Raw genomic sequence first — 20,190 nt, 5'->3', positions numbered from 1 at the left:
TCCTGGGGATGTCAGGACAGAGCCCGTCAGGGTACACACTTAGCTTGCCATCTGGGCTGCAGAGAGGAAAAACGTAGAGCTTCTTAGCTATAGAAAAACTTATTAGTCTTCTACTGACCGGGACAAAAAAGAAGCATAAAAGTTAAAGCAAATCTGCTTTTCCGTGTGAATCTGCTCCACAAAGCAGCTGAGCTCATCTTCTGCCCGCGGCCGGGAGGGGGCTGGCTGTACCGAACACGCAGGCACTGCGTCCAAGGACCAAATTTCCAGTGCTGCCCTTGGCCCGGGGTCTGAGCTCTTTGTGTCACAGGAGAAGGGCGGTGTCACATACAAACCATCGGGGGGGCTCAGTGCACTTTCTCTCTGCAGTTTTAAATGTTTGTTCCATCAAATATTGATGGGCATCAAGGTGAAGAGCAGCACTCCTGTGAGTGGCTCACACATCGCACGCATGGCTCCGCCACAGCAGCACTGGGAGCACAGCAGGAGCACTGGACCGGCAGGAAGGATGCACGGGGGTGCGATGGAGGAGCCCCCAAACCCCAGAAGAAGCCAAGCCTCCCTGCTACAGGCTTTCCTGGCATGCTGGGGGCACTGATCCTGGGCTCCGTGGATGCTATTAGAAGCTGAGCACTGGCCAGCCGGGTTGTGGGTGGAAGAAAAGGGGTTTTTTTTCACTACCATGGCATGAAGGAAGGGGACTGTGCTGGGTTTATCGGGGCCTCTAGCCACCCTATAGAGGCATTCATGCAGGCAGTGTGGAGCCAGCAGAGGCAAACAAGGTAAATGAGGACTTTCGTGGAGTAGGAGGGTAAGAGACAGCCAGAAGAGATGTGACCTGGGACACAGGCGTTGTTGCTGAGAGCAGAGGAGATCCACCACCTCAGCAGACAAGAGACCCATTTTACCCCCACCCAGGTCCTTCCTTCTTCTGGAGGTGACTTTGGGGCCAGCCGGAGCAGGACACAGGGAGCACCAGTGGCCCAGGAGGAGCAATCCTGGCTCCCAGCCTGAGTCAGTGCTGACCTCCAGCCGGGCACGTATGTCCTCCTTATCCACAGGGGCAGGGAATAATTTGAAAATGGTGCAGAAAAGCACAGGAAAGGTGAAGGGTGAGTGCAGCCATACTGGCAGGCAGAGCGGGGACCTCAAGCAGCAGTACTGGAGCACAGCAGGGTCTGAGCAGCAGCATGTCAGAGTGAGTACTGCTTCAGGGCTGTTCACTCAGCCAGCTCAGCCCTTGATTTTTAATACTCTGGACCCCGCTACCACGATCTTGCATTGCATCAGCTCTCCCAGGGAGGACTTCAGTCCACCAAGTGCATCCGACCCCATATTAGGCTGGATGGTGTTGCCTTGAATCAGGGTCTTCTTCAGCCTCTCAAACACCCTGGTGTTTGCCAGGATGGACCGAGCAGACCGAGAAACAAGAAGTCTCCTTCCTCGCAAATCCCGCTGCCCCTTTTCCAAGGTGAATTTTCACGCCAGTCTTTAGGGTTTGATTGTTTGTTCCCCTGTTGGCCCCAGAAGCAGGGGCAGCCCGTAGGACATCTGACGGAGAGCTGAGTCACTGCGGTTACGCTCCACGGAGCCTCCCGAAATGGTGAGCCACCGGCACCGGGCAGCAAGCGAGTTCAGCAGTCTGCCTCCAAAAGTGCTTGCTTTGGGTCCTGGGGATGGGCAAGAAAATGCCCCAAACCTCCCCAGTCCCTCCCCAAGTCAGTCCTGAGAGAGGAGCAGGCTCTGAGAGCGCAAACTCTGGCAGACAAGATGCATAACATGCGTGAGTACCTGCGGCTGCGGGGGCAGGCTCCCGGCAGAGGCAAGGCAGAAGTGCCCGGCCACCAAGGGAGTGCACGCTGCTCCCCCTGCATCACTGTGGTCACGGCTCTAGCACTGCTGTACCATGTGCTTTGTCATGCTTATCTTCAAATTTGGTTCAGAGGAAAGGAAAAGACAACGGCTAGATAAAGTCATGAAATAGAGATCTGCCAGGGGATTTTAAACACCATAGTCCAAAGGGCAAGAACCTGTACCCAGCTCATTGCTGAGAAGGAGAAGCACTCATCCTGTTTTTCACACTCAAAGCATTTGCTGTTGGCGTCTGCCGGAGACAGGGACTCACCTAGGTGGACTTTGGTCTGTGGTGCCCTTTCATACACCTACATTAGACCTCCTCTCCCTCAGATGGGAGAACATCCACATTCACTTCTCACCCAGCCACAGCCCTCCCAACTGCAGGGCCAGCAAGCAACACGGCTGCTTGCCTGCCATCGCTGGGAGCAGGCTCAGGCACAGCCAAAGTCCTTCTGAACAGCACACGAGAGGAATATCGTCAGCTGGTTAATAAATCCAAGGCACAGCACCAATACTGCAAAACAGGGAAATTTCCTTCCAGAATAGGGTACCTACAACGTTCCTGCTGCCACACCAAAAGGAATTGTTTCACTCTCAGCTGGGGTCCTGGCTTAGCTACTAGTTGCTTTAATTTTTTTTATAAAATATGCCCCCAAAAAGGTATTTTCAAAAAACAAGGCCTGAAAGAACTGAGTTTGTTTGGCTTAAAAAGAGAAGAAAGAGGAAACAACAAAGGTCTCCTGATACATGCGGGACCATTCCAGGAGGACGGATCGGCTGTGCTCCCAAGCCATGGGGAAAACAAAGAAATTGCTGGAAATTGCAGGAAATATCGGAGTTAGGTCCTAGGAAAGACCCTTAAACTGTGGAGCAGGAGAAATACTGGAACAGGCTGGAAAAGCCAGGGATGACTCAGACAGAATTCTGTTAGGGCCGGTCCAGGCACACTTGGTCCTGCCTTTAACCCTTTAACAATGACTATCATTTTTCATTTACTTCACAAGTCGTATTATATCTTGAGCATATCTCAGCAGTTACAGTTGACTGGGCAAGTCCTGCCTTTCTAAAAACTTCTGCCCCAGAACTGTTCTATTTATTGAATATAATAAACAATGATACATTTGCATTTCCATCAAATTTTGCTGGCCAAACATCAGTCTGACATCTGTTGTGGTTTAACCTCAGTCGGCAACTGAGCACCACGCAGCCGCTCGCTCACTTCCCCCCCCCGGTGGGATGGGGGAGAGAATTAGAAGAGTAGAAGTGAGAAAAACTCATGGGTTGAGATAAAAACAGTTTAATAATTGAAATAAAATAATAATAACAATAATAATAATGTAATAATAATACACAAAGCAAGTGATGCACAGTGCAATTGCTCACCACCCGCCGACCGATGCCCAGCCAGTCCCCCAGCAGCGGCCCCCCCGGCCAGCTTTTCCCAGTTTCTGTGCTGAGCATGACGGCACATGGTGTGGAATGTCCCTTTGGCCCGTTTGGGGCAGCTGTCCTGGCTGTGCCCCCTCCCAGCTTCTTGTGCCCCTCCAGCCTGCTCAGCTGGTAGAGCATGGGAAGCTGAAAAGTCCTTGGCTAGTGTAAGCATTACTGAGCAACAACTAAACCATCCGTGTGTTATCAACATTGTTCTCCTCCTAAATCCAAAACACAGCACTGTACCAGCTACTGGGAAGGAAATTAACTCTATCCCTGCCTAAACCAGGGCAACATCATTGTGCTGTAACTTATTACTCATAAGTAATTGCTGGGAAAATTGAAATGATTGCATTTTTAATTTTGTGGTTTAGGTGGGTTTTGCCCATTAGCTTCCAACTGCGGGATCAGGCTTCTCTGGCCAGCACTTTGTTTTGATACCAGAAGGTGACATTATGTAGCAGCATTTTTACTCCAGTTTGCCCCAGTCCTACCCAAGAACATCCTACTGTGGTGCCTCCTCATCTCGCTGACATTCCCACTGAGAGCTGTACTTACGGCAATGCAACATCACAAACAGTATTCACAGAAAGCAGCTCCACAGACACCCTGGTGTTCATCAGCATTAATAACTTGTCTTCAAAACTGGATGAGACTGACAGGAGGGGAGCAGCTTCTGTGCGTGAACACTGGCAGGAGAAGTGAGTGAACAGCCCTAGCGTTAGGCTGGAAATTAAGACAAGTTTAAAGAAGAATTGCACCACCTGACAGTCTCACACCAGGTGGTGGTTCCAGTGCAGGTGATAACACGATTACACACTAGCTATACAAATTATTTGCATCGGTGTTCAGCCGGTAAGGGTTACAAGATAAACAGGGACGGGGGTTTGGGAGCAGTTCGGTTTCTGTGCAGGCAGCTCTCCTGCAGGCAGGCATCCCAGCAACACCAGCAGACCCGAGTTCGGAACAACTTGCAGGCACGTGTGTGGGAGCAGAGCGTGACCCTGACGTGGTGAGAAGCATGGTGCCATTTCAGCTGCTGGACCCGGTTGCAATAATAATAAAAAAAAGAAATAGGTTTAGCTGAGTTTAAGCACTAAGCCAAATTAAAAGTCAATCGCCCTAATCCCCCTGCTTTTTTTTTCTTTAGTAACAGTTTCTGATGCTCAAGGAAGCAAAGCAGTCATATCAAATCTGATTCTTGTGACTATATTTTTATTTCAGCTTCAGCAGCTGAGGTAAATGGCTCTTTTTACCTACCTGTAATAACAGAGTAGGAACTCACAAATAACCTCAATTATGCATGAAAGACTCCAAATACGATTGCCATTCCAGACACCCGACAGACAAATTAACTGTAAGTGCAAAACTTTCTTTGAAGTCCTATTAAGATATACTCACACCATGCTACCAAGGTCCCGAAACATAAATTTATTTCCATTTCTCTTCTGTTTTCAACCCGTGCAGAACCGTGTTTGATTTCCAGGGACAGAGCACAGCCCCGCTCTGAGGAGTAGAGCCCGGACGAACCAGCTCTTTGCTTCCAAGCTCCCTCTGGTGGTGGTTGTGCCCAACGACCAATACAGGTGACAATTCCGTTGGCAGGGATGAGCAACTCAGTACAGCAATCGTGCATCGACGTCATCGAAGTTGACTTTTCTTCCTTTTTCAGATTTTACATGCTATGTAAAAACTATTACCAGGCACTGAAGAAGGCAGTTTGCTGTAAGCAAATGCAAATGACAGCACAAGCTATACAAGAAACTAAATAATGGCCTGACTCTGGTATTATCCAGAAGACAACATCGTCTCATTTTTAATGTGCCAGTTCTAAATAATGGCCTGACTCTGGTATTATCCAGAAGACATCGTCTCATTTTTAACGTGCCAGTTGCACTCTGTTGTTAGCACAGCTATATAAAAAACACTCAGTGATGTTTAATTCAAACAGATCACTTCGAAGACACAGGAAAGCAATTTAAACAGAAAAAGAAAGCCTCATGACTGTATCGAGTCAAAGGAGTGCTGATGCCTCCAAAGATTCGGGCATCTCTTAGCATTCAGCCATTTCCAGCTAGGGAGATGCATCTCGCTACATCTATGTAGTAGTACAAAGCACAGGGCTTGCATGTGCTGTCCTTAATTAGTTTCAGGCATGAACTGTTCCTGGTCCACTTGCACATCCCCACGCCAAGATAAAAGCAGTGTAAGCTTACCTGTAACCAGCAGTCCTGCGATGAGGTCTCCAGATGCCCAGGGCCTCTGTCCTCGCGAGCGCTGTCAGGAAGTCAAACCAATCAACCCCCTCCCTAAGGCCCTCCATGAAACACGTGCAGATCTTTCCTAGGTGACGCCCCAAGGGAAAAGACGTAGACCCTATGTACCACGGGACAGAAATCTGAACAACAGGTGGGCAGCGTCTGCTCTTCTGCTCCCACAGCTCTGGCAAGAGAGGGTTACGAGACTAGAAGCAGCAGCAACTCTTCAGAAGGGAATTAAAGGCCAGGATGGTGAAGACCTTTGCTGAGCATCATCAGGAAGGATCCTACGGCCAAAGGCTTCGTCTGAGGAAGCTGCCAAATTGAGTCTGCAATGCTGGGTGAAGAGACTGAATCCTAGTGGAAAGGATGGAGTTCAAAGGAACTATATTGCTTATTTTCGTGACAGATGTGGTTTCCCTCTTGGCTCAAGACAACTAGCTCTGGTTGAGTAAGCCTTGATTACATCTAGGCAAAGAAATGCATGTGTTCTCCAGGTGCCTCCAGGCCAATGGATCAGACCCATCTCACCATATGGATCTTGATCCTGAGTTTTGTTAACATGTTTCCCTCCCAGGTAGCCTCTCTTCCCCTACTCCTTTTCCTTTTATTCTTCCTCAAAAGACCCTTATCACACTTCAGTCCTACCAAGGCCTGCCAAATTCCAGGTATATAGCTCAAAGCAGAGCTAAAGTTGTGTCAAAGCCATTCTTCAGAGCAGGCAGTGGAGGACAATAGAGCAGCATCCATCTGAAGCTGGGAGCTTGGTACTTTTGTAGTGATCAAAGGTAATCCCCGTCTCACGGCTCCTCTCCCAGGGCCTTCTGGCAGATGGTGGTAGCTACGAGAAAGACGTGTTTCAAAGAACAGGAAACATTCCTACATCATGACTGGCCCAAGGTTTCAGAGGTATATTCATAAAACCTTTCTAAATTATTAATTTCGGCCCCGAGATGAAACAATTTGGATGGCCTCGGATACTGTGCTGACAGCTAATAGAGAAACAGCTTAGATAGTTGAAAGGAAAGGAACACAGCTGGACTTCAAAGTACTTCTAACCACAGTCTGACACCGGACGGACCCTGAAGCTAAAATCTTTCTTCTAACCTATTAAAAAATACATCTGCATTACTGAGATTAGACACAGGGCATTTGGCAAGTCTGAGCGAATTCCTGGAACATTGCATGGAAACCAATGCCAGGATCAGTAATGTGCTGCGGTCACAGAGACACGGGGCTGCAAGGGACTTCAGGAGATCACACATGACAACCCAGCGTACGGAGGCAGGAACTATACACGCCACGCACACTCCTTCCTCCAGCAGTGGTTATCCAATGTCGTCTTTGAAAATTCTCCACCACCTCCACATAACTGCAGCTTGCTCCTGCACTTCAGCCATGCTCTGTGAGAAGCTTTCTCTCTTTTCCAACATAAATCAGCTTTGCTGAAAATTCAGTTTGTTTCTTCTTGTTTTCCCGTAGCAGCCATGCTGTTGCTGATTACACGATCGTTATTAATTTGCTTTTAAGAAAAAGGGTCTAAGGTCTATTACAGCAGTAGGATGAATCCCAAGCTGATGATTAATCATCCTGTCAGTTCCCAAAAGGACAAGTAGCCCTTAAGGAATGTCACAAACAGCAAATATATTTTCTCTTTTCTGGGCTGACCAGATAATTTAGATCTAATGTCAAAGCAGATCTTCTAAGGACATAAAACTGGATGAACTAGTCAGCCTAGAGGCAGGAAAAAAGAAAAAAATTAACTTGAAGAGCCAGAAATTTCCCAGAAAGCTGTCTGATTGGTTTACTGAGTTGCAGTCATTTATCAATTATACCTTTTAGTGGAAGCATAAGAAGTCTAAGTCTGAACCAGCTACATTATAGTATCACAAATGTATGGAAGATACTAATGCTTTCCCTAAATCTGAGAAATTTTTAACTTTGTTTTTTAGGTTCTAGCCCACTTATTTACATGCAGGAAGTCCAATTTCAAAATTATTCTACAATGCTCGTGCATCTGATTCCAGGTAAGTCCAAGCACCTCCCTATCTTTAACGCAGCCTTCCACATTATGCCCCCAGGAGGGAAGTGCTACGGTTACCATTTTGCTACGATTACCATTTTTCTTCCGAGGCAAGAACAATTGAGGTCACCCAGTAACCGGCAGTGTCCCAGAGTCTCAAGTCCCACGCAAGCCTAATCACTGGAAATATGATTTGGAGGAAGTAAGTCACTGTTAGAAAGCTGTCACAGCACGCTCAGATGGAACCAACAGAACACCAAGGAGCACAGACACATCACAAACCAAACATAAACAGCAAAGGCTGCCCATCAGTGAATATTTTGCAGGTTCCTGCAACGTGAGAGACTCTTCCCCATCAATTATTGCAGTTATTGCAATTATTGCTCCAGACTTTTTGGAGGGACTTGAAGAGAATCTCAGCTTTGAAAGAGAGCAAGTAAGTTGATTCCATACTAAATACACCGTTTTCATGGCGAACAACAAATTTCATCCCCTACAACCTTGTAATTGAACTGTATCATCGCTGCCAGCCAAGTTATCCTAAGCTCAATGCTGCCCTCAGCAGAGCCAACAAACTATTACAGGTAGGGTATGACCTTTGAACTGAACAACATTGCTGATTTACAGCTGGAAGTCCGTCTTCTCTGCTCCTCGCAGCTGTAATGACCAGGCAGAGATAAAAGTGGCTACTTAGAAACCACTTTATTTCACTTTCACAGAGTGCAGAGCACAGGGCCACCTCATCTCTTGACAGAGCTCGCCCACAGCTACGGTAGCTATACGCGCGCTTCCTCCAGCTACCGAGCAAGTGAGCGGTGACTCACCAAACGACCCGAGCGCCTACCAGCAAACCAAGCTACCAGGACTGCTGACTTTTCAGCAGAGATAACTTAAACAGGTCAACACATATTGTTTTAGAACCCGTATCTCATTTTAATTAAGACCAGACACTTCCACCTAGTTTCAAACCGTAATTACAGCCAAGCCTATTAGGGCAGATAACAGCATACTGCTCGACACGAGGTGTGGCCGGCGGTTCACCCTCCACCCACGCAGGGTATCTCGTGTACTTCCTCCTAGGGCCGTCCCCACTGCAGGGTTCAAGCAGTTGGTGGTTCATACCCAAGCGCGGGCAGCCAGGCTGCAAGGCCCAACTCTGCCCTCGCTAGCGATTCATTTACGTGTCACCCGTGCTAGGTGGGGGAGAGTCCTCTAGCCCGTGCTGCTCTCCAAACACACTGGGGGGACATACCTGTCCTCTGAGGGGAGATTTCTGCAGGGCCTGTGCACTACCATGGCAGGACTGTGCGCTGTTATAGCGGGAACTGTTAAACCAAAGAAAAAGCTGCCTACAAAGCCCTATCTGTACAGCCCCCGAAAACAGCTAGCCTGGGTTTAAAGCAACATGACGCTATCACACCTATTTTACAAAGGACGCTACTCAACCACTTGTACAGCAGCAGCCGAGTTCACTCTCAGCACCAAGAATTTTGAAAGATAATGGCCTTAAACATGTCTTGCGTGTTTCCTTAAAACCCCCAACCCAGACTACGCTGTACTGTCACTTTGAAACAAACCAGTGGTGTAAAGTCACAGGGACTCCCTGGCTGTACTTGCACTCACTTCCCAGGCTCCAAGTGGGAAGAGGAAGCAGCTTGCGTAATTACACCGAGTGCCACAAGGAATCGGCAATATTATTGCTCAATTATGACTTCTTTTAAACCGCATGAGAAATCAGGCTCAGACAATGATCAACCCACTCGTTACATCTCGAAGCAGACTGGTCCTAACGTGTCAGCTACCAGACTCACTGACACTAGTCAGAACAGGGCACACTTCACCCCCAGCCCCCCGGCAAGGTTAAGGGAAGCACACATTTCATCCAAGATCACCTAGAAGGGGATTCTGCCCTTCTGCTTTGTCATTTTCCTCTCGAGATGGAAACTACTCCTCCGCCTCAGTGAAGGAAGTGTGAGCAGGAAGAAGAAACCTACCTTCAAGATAAGGCTAACGCTGTTTTAGCTGGAGGAGGGGTGGCAAGTATGCTAGGTGGTGTTACCGGTTGACACATCACTGAGGACTGAAGGTACTAACGTAGCAAGTTTTCCTAAAGCTTAATGCACATTTTACATTAACACATGGCTTCAGTTACAAATGCAATATTAAACGTCAGCACCAAGACTGCAAGTTCTGAGGAAAATGCACTTTTTGTTAGAGGGCCCAGATGACAACCATCGACTTAGCAAACTCAAGGCTTTTACTGAGCATTTAAGATAATTGTTATCAAGTTGCTTTGGGTACTCTTAGCTGGAAGGTTTTCTAGAAAAATCTTCTGCTTCTCCCGAGGCAGAGCTCCAAGAGCGCTTACTTTGCTAGTGTGATGGAAAGATGCCAGTTCTGGATTACTGTGGTGGAGAGCAGCTACAGAGACATTGTAAGATGATGTCAGGACCCGTAGCCTTCACACACACACAAAAGCCCATATGAAAAATACGAACATTAAAGACTTGGACAAGACAAACACAGATACTTCTTTTGAACAAAGCTTCATCATACAGGCCTGTGAGGAGAGGCACCGTCGCTGCTTTGAACAGGCGCCCCAGCTCACAGAGGAGTCCCTGCCTTGCACAGGAAGATAACGCACAGCCCTCCTCTCTACTCAGAGCACCCGAGACTGCGAGCTTTATGCCCAGCCTGGGCACAGTTGTACACCCTGTTTCCCCAAGCCAGAAGGAGTCATTCATGACAATTCAGACATCGTTACTATGTTTAGAATAACCTCAAAAAAACCCCAAACACCAAACAAACAAAAAACCCAAAAAGGCAGCTTGCCAGTCCAGCCCACTTTAGAAGAAGAAATTGAACACAGACTAGTCACCCCAGTTTGGTAATACAGGTATCTATTTTATTAAAAAAGTTACAAACAGGTGGACTGTAGGGTTGTCTTACAAAATGACAAGAATGAATTCTACTGGAAAAAACTTTTTACAAAGCATTATAGGTAATTGTTCCATTTTTGCACTTGTTATTCCAGATTTCACCTATCACTGATAAAGATACAGTACATTAGATACATGATGTTAGGTTACATTTTTATTTGTAGAGCCCTACTGCAGTGATTTGAACAACTCCTAAACAGATGCCATAGTAAAGACAATACATATTGCATTTATTATTAGCCTCTTACTCTAATAAGCAACTTCACATGCAATCTATTGAGGAAGCCTAAAATAACTTTTGGTCCCTTTTTCCCCCCAAAGTGTGCTGAAGAAACCATCTCTCATTTTCCCAGTCCTGTCACTCTAAGCTAGTTCAAGTTTTTAAAGGTTTTTTTTTTCTTTTTTTTTTTTTTTTTGCGCTGAGGTCAATGAAAATGAACACTGGTTTGATAACTACCCATAGGAATGAACCACTGATTAATATTAACCAACTTTTTCCCCCCTTAGACAAAGGAAAACTAAGATCTTTATGAATTACTTTTATTTCCTATTACTTCCTTACAACCTACAAAAAAGATCAACAACCACCACTTAAAAAAAAATCTACTATGAATACAAGGTTTGGTTTAATTCTGATATTAAAGTGCAAACCTAAGTATTAGCCTCAGCCTGTTTATAAAGTTTGTACAAACGGGGGGGGGGGGAATTTCAAGTTACCCCACAGGAAAAGAAAATCAGGTGTTTCGATACCCAAGCAGAAAACCTGGTGTCCTCTTCTTTTAAGGATTCAAATTCAACACTGAATGTAGACTCAGAACCTTTATTTCTGCTAACACTGTAAAGTCAGCCTGCATTATTACCAATAAAACACATTAATGTTGAGATACTGTACCGGTGATCTTTTATTGTTTTAAATGCCATCATCCACAATACAATTCGTGAGTTTTAAACTGCTTAACCTCATATATCCATCACTGCTTTTACTGGAGCTTTTCTCAAAGTTATTTAGCTATTACAGGGAAAGAATGTACATTTCTAGAAGCATGTTCAAATGACTAAAGCTGGGCTCCTAAAAACCTAGAACTTTGGTGCAGTAGGTGAGCTGCAGTTATTAAATTTCTGCAAAAAAAATTACACTTTTAAACCACTGCTAGAAAGAGCTCTCATGTATGCAACATGTTAATAAAACTGAACAAAAAGATTTCATCTGTTCTTTGTACATTTTCATTCTGCTCTTTATACCTGTGTTACTGTTAAAATTTTCAAGTATTCAGAGAAAATGTTGATCAGGTAAACAGTAAGGAAGGCAATGGCTGTTCAAAGCACGCTTGCAGTTAGTATCACTGAAACCTGGTGCTTTTCCCCTTGTTACACCAACTTGTCTCTAATATTAAACTTGTTTATTGGGAAAAAAAAAACAAACTAAGAAGCAATTTGTGACAGTGCAAGAAAAACTTTAACAAATATTGCTTTAAAATATTATTCAGAAAGACAAATATTAGGAACTATAAAATGTAAAGTGATCTTATTTGCATTAGATTTACATGTGCAGAGGTCTACTAGATGTCTCTTAATGTGCCAGGCAAAGCTGAGCTGACTGACTAGGCATACAGCCCATTCTGAAGGATACATTATCCCTTTTCAAAGGCATAAAGAAGCTATTTGTAAACAAGCAAGTTTAGAAACTCAGTAGAAGGAAAAGTGTGCTGCCATTTTTCAATGCTACAATTGTCATTTTTGATTAAATGAGTTTAAGAAACCCATGATTGCAAGAAAAGAAACATCAGCTGGAGACTTTACATCCCATTCCAAGTAATCCCTATCGTCAAATCGGACCAGTTACAAACACAGTATCACAGCTGCATTTGCCAAGAAAAGGGATACTACATCCATACAACAGAGGTGCCTTCAGTATCTTTTCATGACACTGTCACACGTAAACAAAAAGTCTCAAAGAATGACCAACTACATTGTAGGAGAAAACTTTGCAAATAGAAATAAGCACTGATGCGAGGTAATATACAGAAGTAACCATTTGTTTAAGGCTCAATTTATTCTCCATTAAAACTCTCTTCTTTTAAAAGGCATTGAGTAGGTAATACTGAGTTTAAGTATTTAATAAATACAAGTTCAGAAATTGATTAAAGAAATCAATTAAAATATTAAAAATGAACTCTTGCATATTAGCCATTATATGAACTTAGAAAGCTATAAAAGGACTGATAGATAAAGAACAGATTTTTAAACTTATGGTAAACATGCTAAGCATTCTGATTAAGGTGTGTGGATCCTGGAGGCCACCAACCTTATGCACTTAGATGTATGGCAATGTGCTGTAATAGAGACAGGTTTACCAAGGCTCAGCTCTGCAACCTGGGCTGAAAGTTCTCCAAAGCAGCATCTGTGCAAGTTTCCTCTGAGTTTTATCTGCAATTTAAACAAATGAAACTAATGAAAGCCATATTCAACACACATGCACAGTGAACTCAGCTACTCCCACAGTGCGGAACAGCTAGTTTTCCACACTGAGCTCCAAAGCACTGCTTTATACAGTGGCATTCTTGAAGTTCTCCTCCTCTGATGCTGGTAATAGAAGAGGCAAGCAGGTAACAACTTATTGCTATGAACTTTCTAACAGCTGCCCCTGTGGGATACTAAATTGCTTCTAAAGATCTGAAACAGCTAGGAAATTTAAGTTCTCCTGTACAGAGATACATACACTAGGCTTTGCATCGGTGGTGAGAAGGCACTACATCACCCAGTAACATGGAGCAACGGCATTTTGCACAAGTTCTGGGAACAGGCAGATGAGCCAACTAATTCAGTTTTGACACCTGAGTTCTCAGCATTCAGATCCTCTAAATTACTACCAAAAAAAACCCTTAGTATTCATCAGACTTAGCCTCAGCAGGGACAGAACTGTATGCCACTGTTCTCAATCAAGCACACAAATGTAAGTAGTGTTACCAATGTGACCAATACATCTTTGTATTTCTGATAACTTGCTTGCACTTCACAAGAATCGTCTGCAGAGATATCCTAAAAGCCTCAGTCAAAGCTCAAAGTCTGTAGAAACCTGTCCTTCATATGCACATGCACGTACTTCACTGAAGCTTGATGCTTGGCTTTTCTGGGATTTTGGTCAGTCTTCTCTATTCTTGAAGTCATTTCTTCGTAGGAGTCAGGACCTTATATTTCCTACGGTACCGTTTCTTTTCAGCTGTTGATTTGCTCTCAATTAACAGTCTGTCATGACAGAGTGCTCTGACATAGTCAGGGCTCCCCTTCTTGCCTAACGGACTGGTCACCCCCAATATTCAGGGGCAGTACTCCTGTACTGACAGGAGCAAACAGCCAGGTTTTGCTTGCTTGCTTGTTTGTTTTCCAACTGACAGTAATTCTCATCCAGTCTGGTGAGCATGTGTCCCCCCACACACTGTTGCTGGTCCACGAGTTTTAGATGGGGAGGGTCCCTGTACTGTCAAAACAGCAAACAAACATTTAGCTTTTAATGGGGATGGATTAGACCTCCTTAACAGGTGTTTCATCTTTGCTTAGAGCACAGGAGAGGCAAACCATTTACAGTGCAGCTCCTCATCCTACCAGAGTTAGTTCTATCCCAGAACTTCACCTAAATCCAGCATCCAGCGCTGTGGCCAGCAAAGAATTGCTGGGGATAGTAAGAACAGAGAAAGCAAGTAACGGCATTTTTTTCCACGTGCCCTTTCAGCATCCTTGTATTTGCAGGTTAGGGACCTTCCAATTCAGATTTGTCATCTTTCCATTTAACTTGTGCTTAGTTACTACAATTAGCACCATATAGTACCTCATCTGGCTTCACTTGCCCATGAAATTTCTATAGCACACTCTATTCTCTTCTGCGAGCAGGCAGGAGAGAGGGGGATGTTAGACAATCTAGTAGGATAAATTTCTGTGGTGCATAGCCACACAGACCAGAAGACAGTATACTTTCAGTTTTTATCCATAGAGCAGAGTACTCTTCTGTCAGCACTTGCTAATATCAGTTACTCATGAATGGAGGGGACAGAAATCACTAATCAGCATCAGTCTTTCACCCCAATATTAAGGTGTTCCCAATCCGATTAGTACCTCTACAGAAAACCTTTAATGCACCAGCGCTGTAACAGGTGCTATATTTTAAAGAAGATTTAAAATACAAACCACTGTCATACTGAAAATTCAAGAGAAATACTAGAGCAAGGAACAGAAAGCAGCTACTGGAAATCTTACATCTCTGAATGCAGTAATTAGATGACAGAAGACCACTGCAGAAGCAGGAAAGGGGAGGGGGGGAAAACAGGATGCAAGAACAACGCACATTTTTCAAAGGCACTATGGGTTATCCTGATTATGTAGTTATGGTCCATCCTTCATTTCACCCAAGGCAGCTGACTGGAACAGTAATTTAAGCGAGTGCTACTCAAAAATGTCATGAAAGAACCTAAACAACATCATACTTGACAGATAGGCTGAGGTATCGGTACCAAAAAGAGGTAAGTGGTACCTACTAGTTAAAACTGACACTGAAACAGCCTTAGATAAAACCAGGTCCAGCATATAATCCACCCCCGACCCCTCCCATTGGTTTCTCCATCAGAACTGTAGAGACACAAACTTTTTCTACGTACTTCATTCTGAACTAACTGATCTAGACCTAAGACTCATCCTGGACACAGACAGGTCACAGAACTCAGAGATGATGAAGATTATGCTAGGACAGAGCTATAGTTCAAGCCCACTTCCTACACACAGGTTTTCAGACAGCTGGTTCCACTTCCTCAGTTTCACTTTACCTAGGAGGGATCACTGCTAAAGCAGATGTTTGAGAAGCAGCAATTGTTCCCTGGATCACAGATAAGCAGAAGAATTACAAAGCTGATTACAGCTATCACAAGACACCATCAGCAGCTCTCCGACATTAGAGCATATCAGACAGAAATTAGCAGGCAGCAAAGGCTTATCATAAAGTTAATGAGATCCCACACCTACTCAAAGAACAAGGACAGAGTGGGAACCTGGAAGAAGAAAATATCCCAAAAGTGTCAGGCTGAAATGAAAGATACGGAGCACGAAGCCTGTGAAGAGCCAGGACGAGTAATAAGAAAAGAGGATTCCAGACACGGTGAGATCTGGACTGAATAGGAAGCTGCTTCAGAAGGAAAGACTTACTTGTTTGGCACAGGTGACGAGACTACATTGGGCCGAAGCAGCATCTCCTAGAAGCAAGAAAGTATTTTGCTGCTAGAGGCTTGATGTGACACTATGAGCTAGGCAGAATGAAGGAGAGGAAATCTGTATTACAAAAGCTTAGGCTCCTCTATCTCAAGAGATTACAAAAACATAAGAATACAGATGTTTCTTCTGAAGCAAGAATATGCTTAGGAAACTCATCAAATCTAGGCGTAAGTTATGATTCAAAGGAAAAACATACGGCCCCACCCCCTGCCTCAATTTCAGCTTTAAGATTAAACTTGATATTTAATGCTAAATCCAGAAGCCGCCAGGTTACAAAGAAGCCTCCCTTAGAAGTAACCAATTCTGGAGGTATAGATTTCACGGATAAAAGGCCTGATTTTGTCAGAGTTGAAGACAGCAACCTGCCCAAGACGAACCACTAGTAACTTAGGGAACTGCCATAACCTTTGGCACGGTACTTCAAGTCCACATGCTCTTATTTGTGAAGCTGCCTTAGAAATAGCTGAAACATTGCTTTACTATACGCGATTCAAGATATTAACCCTGCAAGCACTCCGTTAAAAAGCAGTAATTCCTTTGATTTACTCCTTCCTATAACCCTTAAAGGCTCTGCATGTGTTAGGGATTAGCATATAAGGAAAGACTATTTGTATTTTTCTCTGTTCCAATACAAGCAGTTTGCTCGCCTTTCAGCAAGCAAATCTTGAACTTACACACACCTCTTACATGGTGACAGCAGCCTTTCGTTATTTCACAGAACTGGAGATAAAAACATCATGTATTATCTTTAGTATGACTGCGCTAGGGTCATGAGTAGCTAAAATTTTACATTCACAAAGCACTTGATAACAATCTCAAAGACAAGCTTTGAGACTTAACTCTCTGACCTTGCACTCAAGATTGAAGAGGATACATAGTCCAAAGCTTCCAGTAATAACCCATTTTCCCTCTTGTCACTCAGACACAAAAAGCTCCTTTGACTCAAGCAAGAGTTACTAACATGGCAGTCAGAGCCTAAGCGTCAATCAGTGCAGCTGTCAAGGGGGGCAGTTCTTTCCCCTCAATTTTCATGTCCTCCCTCATCCCTGCACTTGCCCTCAGAGATCCCATTGAGTTGTTTGCCAAGACAGGTCCAACAGACAACTGAAAGTCTGATGGACCAGCTGGCTGAACGCAGAATGTACCAATGGTGTAGAAGAGCCCTTCCCAGTAACATGGATTCAAGCTGATGGTGAAGCCAGACCTGCAAGGGCTACGAGGAAAAACAAGAGCAGGGGGAGTCCAGAACCACCTCGCACAGGAATGACAGCGCTGCTGCGTGCAGGGGAGGAGAAGATCCATCTACACAATCAGGTGAAAAAGGTATTGAAAAAGACCATGTGCGTGAAGGGCCAAGAGCAGCTGTTCTTGTGGAAAAAAAATTAAAATCAAAGCAATACCCGAGACAGGGGAAGCTTTATAGAGGCCCCTCTGAACACTGCACTCTTGCCACACCTCTTATGAGTCACTGGGAAAGGAAAGAGTTCTGCATTGGGAAGCCATTTTATTGTGTGTTCTCTGCTCTGGAGATTCGAGATGAAGAGCACTTTGCACATGTCCTTGACTAGCACATGTGGGCTTCAAGCCACTCCTCACAACTCAGGGTGGTTCTCTTTTAAACTTATTCTACTGATAGGGCAGAAACGTACCCTAAGTACATTCAGTTTCTGTACCACAGAATTTATTTTATTTTTTTTTTTTAAACAAGTTCAAAGTCTTCTCAGCAAAACTACTGGGAAACTTGGTCACAATAATCCCATTTAACTCCAAGGTAATTCCATCATTTGAAAACAATTCAGATACCAACTACAATCAATAACGAAACCCGCTGCAACATCACAAAACATTATTAAGGATAATGTAATGTCAAATACAGCACTGACAGTCCAAATAGGTGCAGATGAGATCATACACTTTGTCTCATTGTAAAATTACTGCAAGTAAATGCAATGTTCCCTGACTAACCCTACTGAAGTAACACAAGAAGTCCATTTGACTCAAGTAATCACGTGCAACCAAATGCACAAGCTTCCATCTGTTTCGGAGGAAGGCTACCTCCAGGTTAGGGAGTCTGAAATTTAGTAGTCTGTCACACTTTATCTGCTTACTTAAACGGCATGCTTATGCACCTCAATTAGTTATGACTGTTCCACCAACCTGCTCTGTATGGCCATGATTGAGGTTTTTCTTAATTTCTCTCACTGGACGATGCAAGTTGTACAACACTGATCTTGTTTTTCAGGCAGGGAGGCATAGTTCATTTGCCTGACGATCTCAGCAAACAGTTCATCCACCATTGTTTTGCTCTTGGCTGATGTCTCCATGAAGGGACAGCCCCACTCCTGAGCCAGGGCTCTGCCTTCTGCAGATAAGACCTCCCTCTCCGACTCCAGATCCACTTTATTCCCCACCAGGATCAGAGGAACTTTCTCGTATCTCTTCACCCGGACAATCTGGTCCCTCATCGGCTTGATGTCCTGATCAAACAATCCAACCGGTTAGTACGCGTAAGTGATCAGATGAAATTGCTATACAACCACTACAGAAGCACATTTTAATAACCCTCACGTGCAACTAAACGTTCAAAATACATCAGAAGACTTCTTAAATTCATACTCATGCGGATCTAGAACTCAGAGAAAGTGTACTCCCCATCTTTAATAAAAGTTATTTCTTATTTTATATAAATGCATACACATTTTATAAAATGTATGCGTATATACAGGCAGAAAGTGACTGTGTGCTCTGAGAGAGACTTTTGGTTCAGCTAGAGGAAGACACAGTACAGCTGCTCTGAAAGTTGATTTCAGTTTTCTGAAAAAACTGTCTCAAGTCTAACGACCTGTAACATTAGCAGTAGCATGCCATTACACAATCATTTAGGAAGCTTGCGTTTAGTTCACAGCTTGAGAAGGCTCGTAATTTAAATAAAGTCTTCTCACTTCTGCAATGTTTAGAATAATTCATTGTGAACACATTTAATCACATGTAAGTAACCAAATTAGATGCTGTAAAGAGATTTTATTACCTAGAGATGCATTTATTCAAGTCTGAGTGAACATCGGGAGTTTACACTTGAAAGCCTGAGTCAGCCTCCTCTGCCCCCTGAGTGTTTTAAGTTACTATCAGTACTACTGAGCTCTACAAATTCTTGCATAGTTCTGAGACAAAGCAATTTAAGCGTTTGAAGTTACCGCTGTGTAAAAGAACTGCAGAGAGTGGTTTACACCTACAGGCTTCAGAGTAAACACGCTACAGACAGACAAGAACAATTAAATACTAACAGGGTGGATTACTAACTGTATGTCCGTTCCTTGAATAATGGGGACTCACTGGTCCCCAAAATAAGCGAAAATGAGGGGAGAAGCATTCCAATGTCATTGCTGTTGTCTTCCAAAGAAAGTATGTCTTCAGCTTGTACTCGGGCTATTTCGAGGCCTCTGCTAAGATAAAGTTTAGCCTTCAGCAGAAGCAAACATTCTGCTTCAGTGGGGGTGTGCAGGGTTCTGCCAAGCAGCTGGAATACACCCAGCTCAGCAACTGAAGCCAACGTAGTTGCAAATCCCTGCACTGCATGCAGTGCTGCTAAATCCACTTATTCCCCACAAATAAAGCCTCATTTCTAGAGGCAGCTTAGCCCAGTTACTGGCTGAGATATTTGCATTTTTTGAAGAGTTTTAGTAGTAGAAATGAAATCCGGACCCACAAATTATCACATATGGCTTGCTTCTCCTCTCCAGTACACCACCTACACTGTGAAAGCATCGAGCTTATGCTGGACAGGAATATATTTTGGGGGGAGGGGGCGGAAAATAGCAGCTTACTTAACAAGTCACAACTGCAGAACAATAAGACTCTCTTCAAGACCAACTGAAGAAACAGACCTTTTAAGAAGGGAGGGGGGGCAGGGAAAGGAAGTCTCAATTTTAATATCGAGTGATTTCTTCATAAAAGGGGATTACCAAAAGATTTCTGTTGGGGAAGTGGGCCATTGTTCTCCCACACTGTGTGGGATTTAACAGCGCTGGCACCCTGATAAGTACCTGCAAGGCAAGCAGTTTTCCATCAGGAAGCAGGGCCGGTAAATGCACTTTCAAGCAGGGCATTTTCACCTCTGCCCCTTCGGAGATAAAGAGCTTATACGCACACATGGCTAACCCTAAAACTTCCTCCTCGACTCAGCGCCTTCCCCAGGGCAGGAACGGCTGCGGCCGAGGAGGGGACGCCGGGGCCAGCCGCCTCCCCGCCCCACCGAGCTGCCGCCCCCGCCCAGGGCCCGGGCGAGGTTACCTGGAAGGACTGCTGGTTGACCAGGCTGTAGACGAGGATGAAGCCCTGACCGTTTTTGATGTAGAGATCGCGCATGGAGGCGAACTGCTCGGTACCCGCCGTGTCGAGGATCTCCAGCACCGAAGGGGACGAGTCC

The 20,190-nt window shown here is 44.6% G+C and overlaps 1 protein-coding gene across 1 annotated transcript; it reads right to left on the bottom strand.

The window, feature by feature from the left end:
* Positions 1 to 10,452: 10,452 nt before the first annotated feature.
* Positions 10,453 to 20,184, bottom strand: RAP2C (RAP2C, member of RAS oncogene family). The gene is made up of 3 exons (XM_009287589.1): positions 20,055 to 20,184; positions 17,922 to 18,241; positions 10,453 to 12,935 (listed from the first exon to the last, which is right to left on the bottom strand). The coding sequence occupies exons 1-2, from the start codon at positions 20,127 to 20,129 to the stop codon at positions 17,963 to 17,965; spliced, it is 354 nt and encodes a 117-aa protein (XP_009285864.1). The 5' UTR covers positions 20,130 to 20,184; the 3' UTR covers positions 10,453 to 12,935; positions 17,922 to 17,962.
* Between the last annotated feature and the right edge of the window lie 6 nt (positions 20,185 to 20,190).

This window comes from Aptenodytes forsteri, unplaced genomic scaffold (genome assembly GCF_000699145.1).
Source record: "Aptenodytes forsteri isolate BGI_AS27 unplaced genomic scaffold, ASM69914v1 Scaffold265, whole genome shotgun sequence".
Lineage (NCBI taxonomy): Eukaryota > Metazoa > Chordata > Aves > Sphenisciformes > Spheniscidae > Aptenodytes > Aptenodytes forsteri.
Note: the sequence above shows the minus strand (reverse complement) of the source record. Positions and strands in the feature narration are given on the sequence as shown.

Excerpts from the sequence above, each read along its gene's own strand:
- RAP2C (XM_009287589.1), bottom strand. The coding sequence starts at position 20,129 with ATGCGCGATCTCTACATCAAAAACGGTCAGGGCTTCATCCTCGTCTAC. Across the intron at positions 18,242-20,054 it reads TCAACCAGCAGTCCTTCCAG|GACATCAAGCCGATGAGGGA; the intron begins GTAACCTCGCCC and ends TTGTTTGATCAG.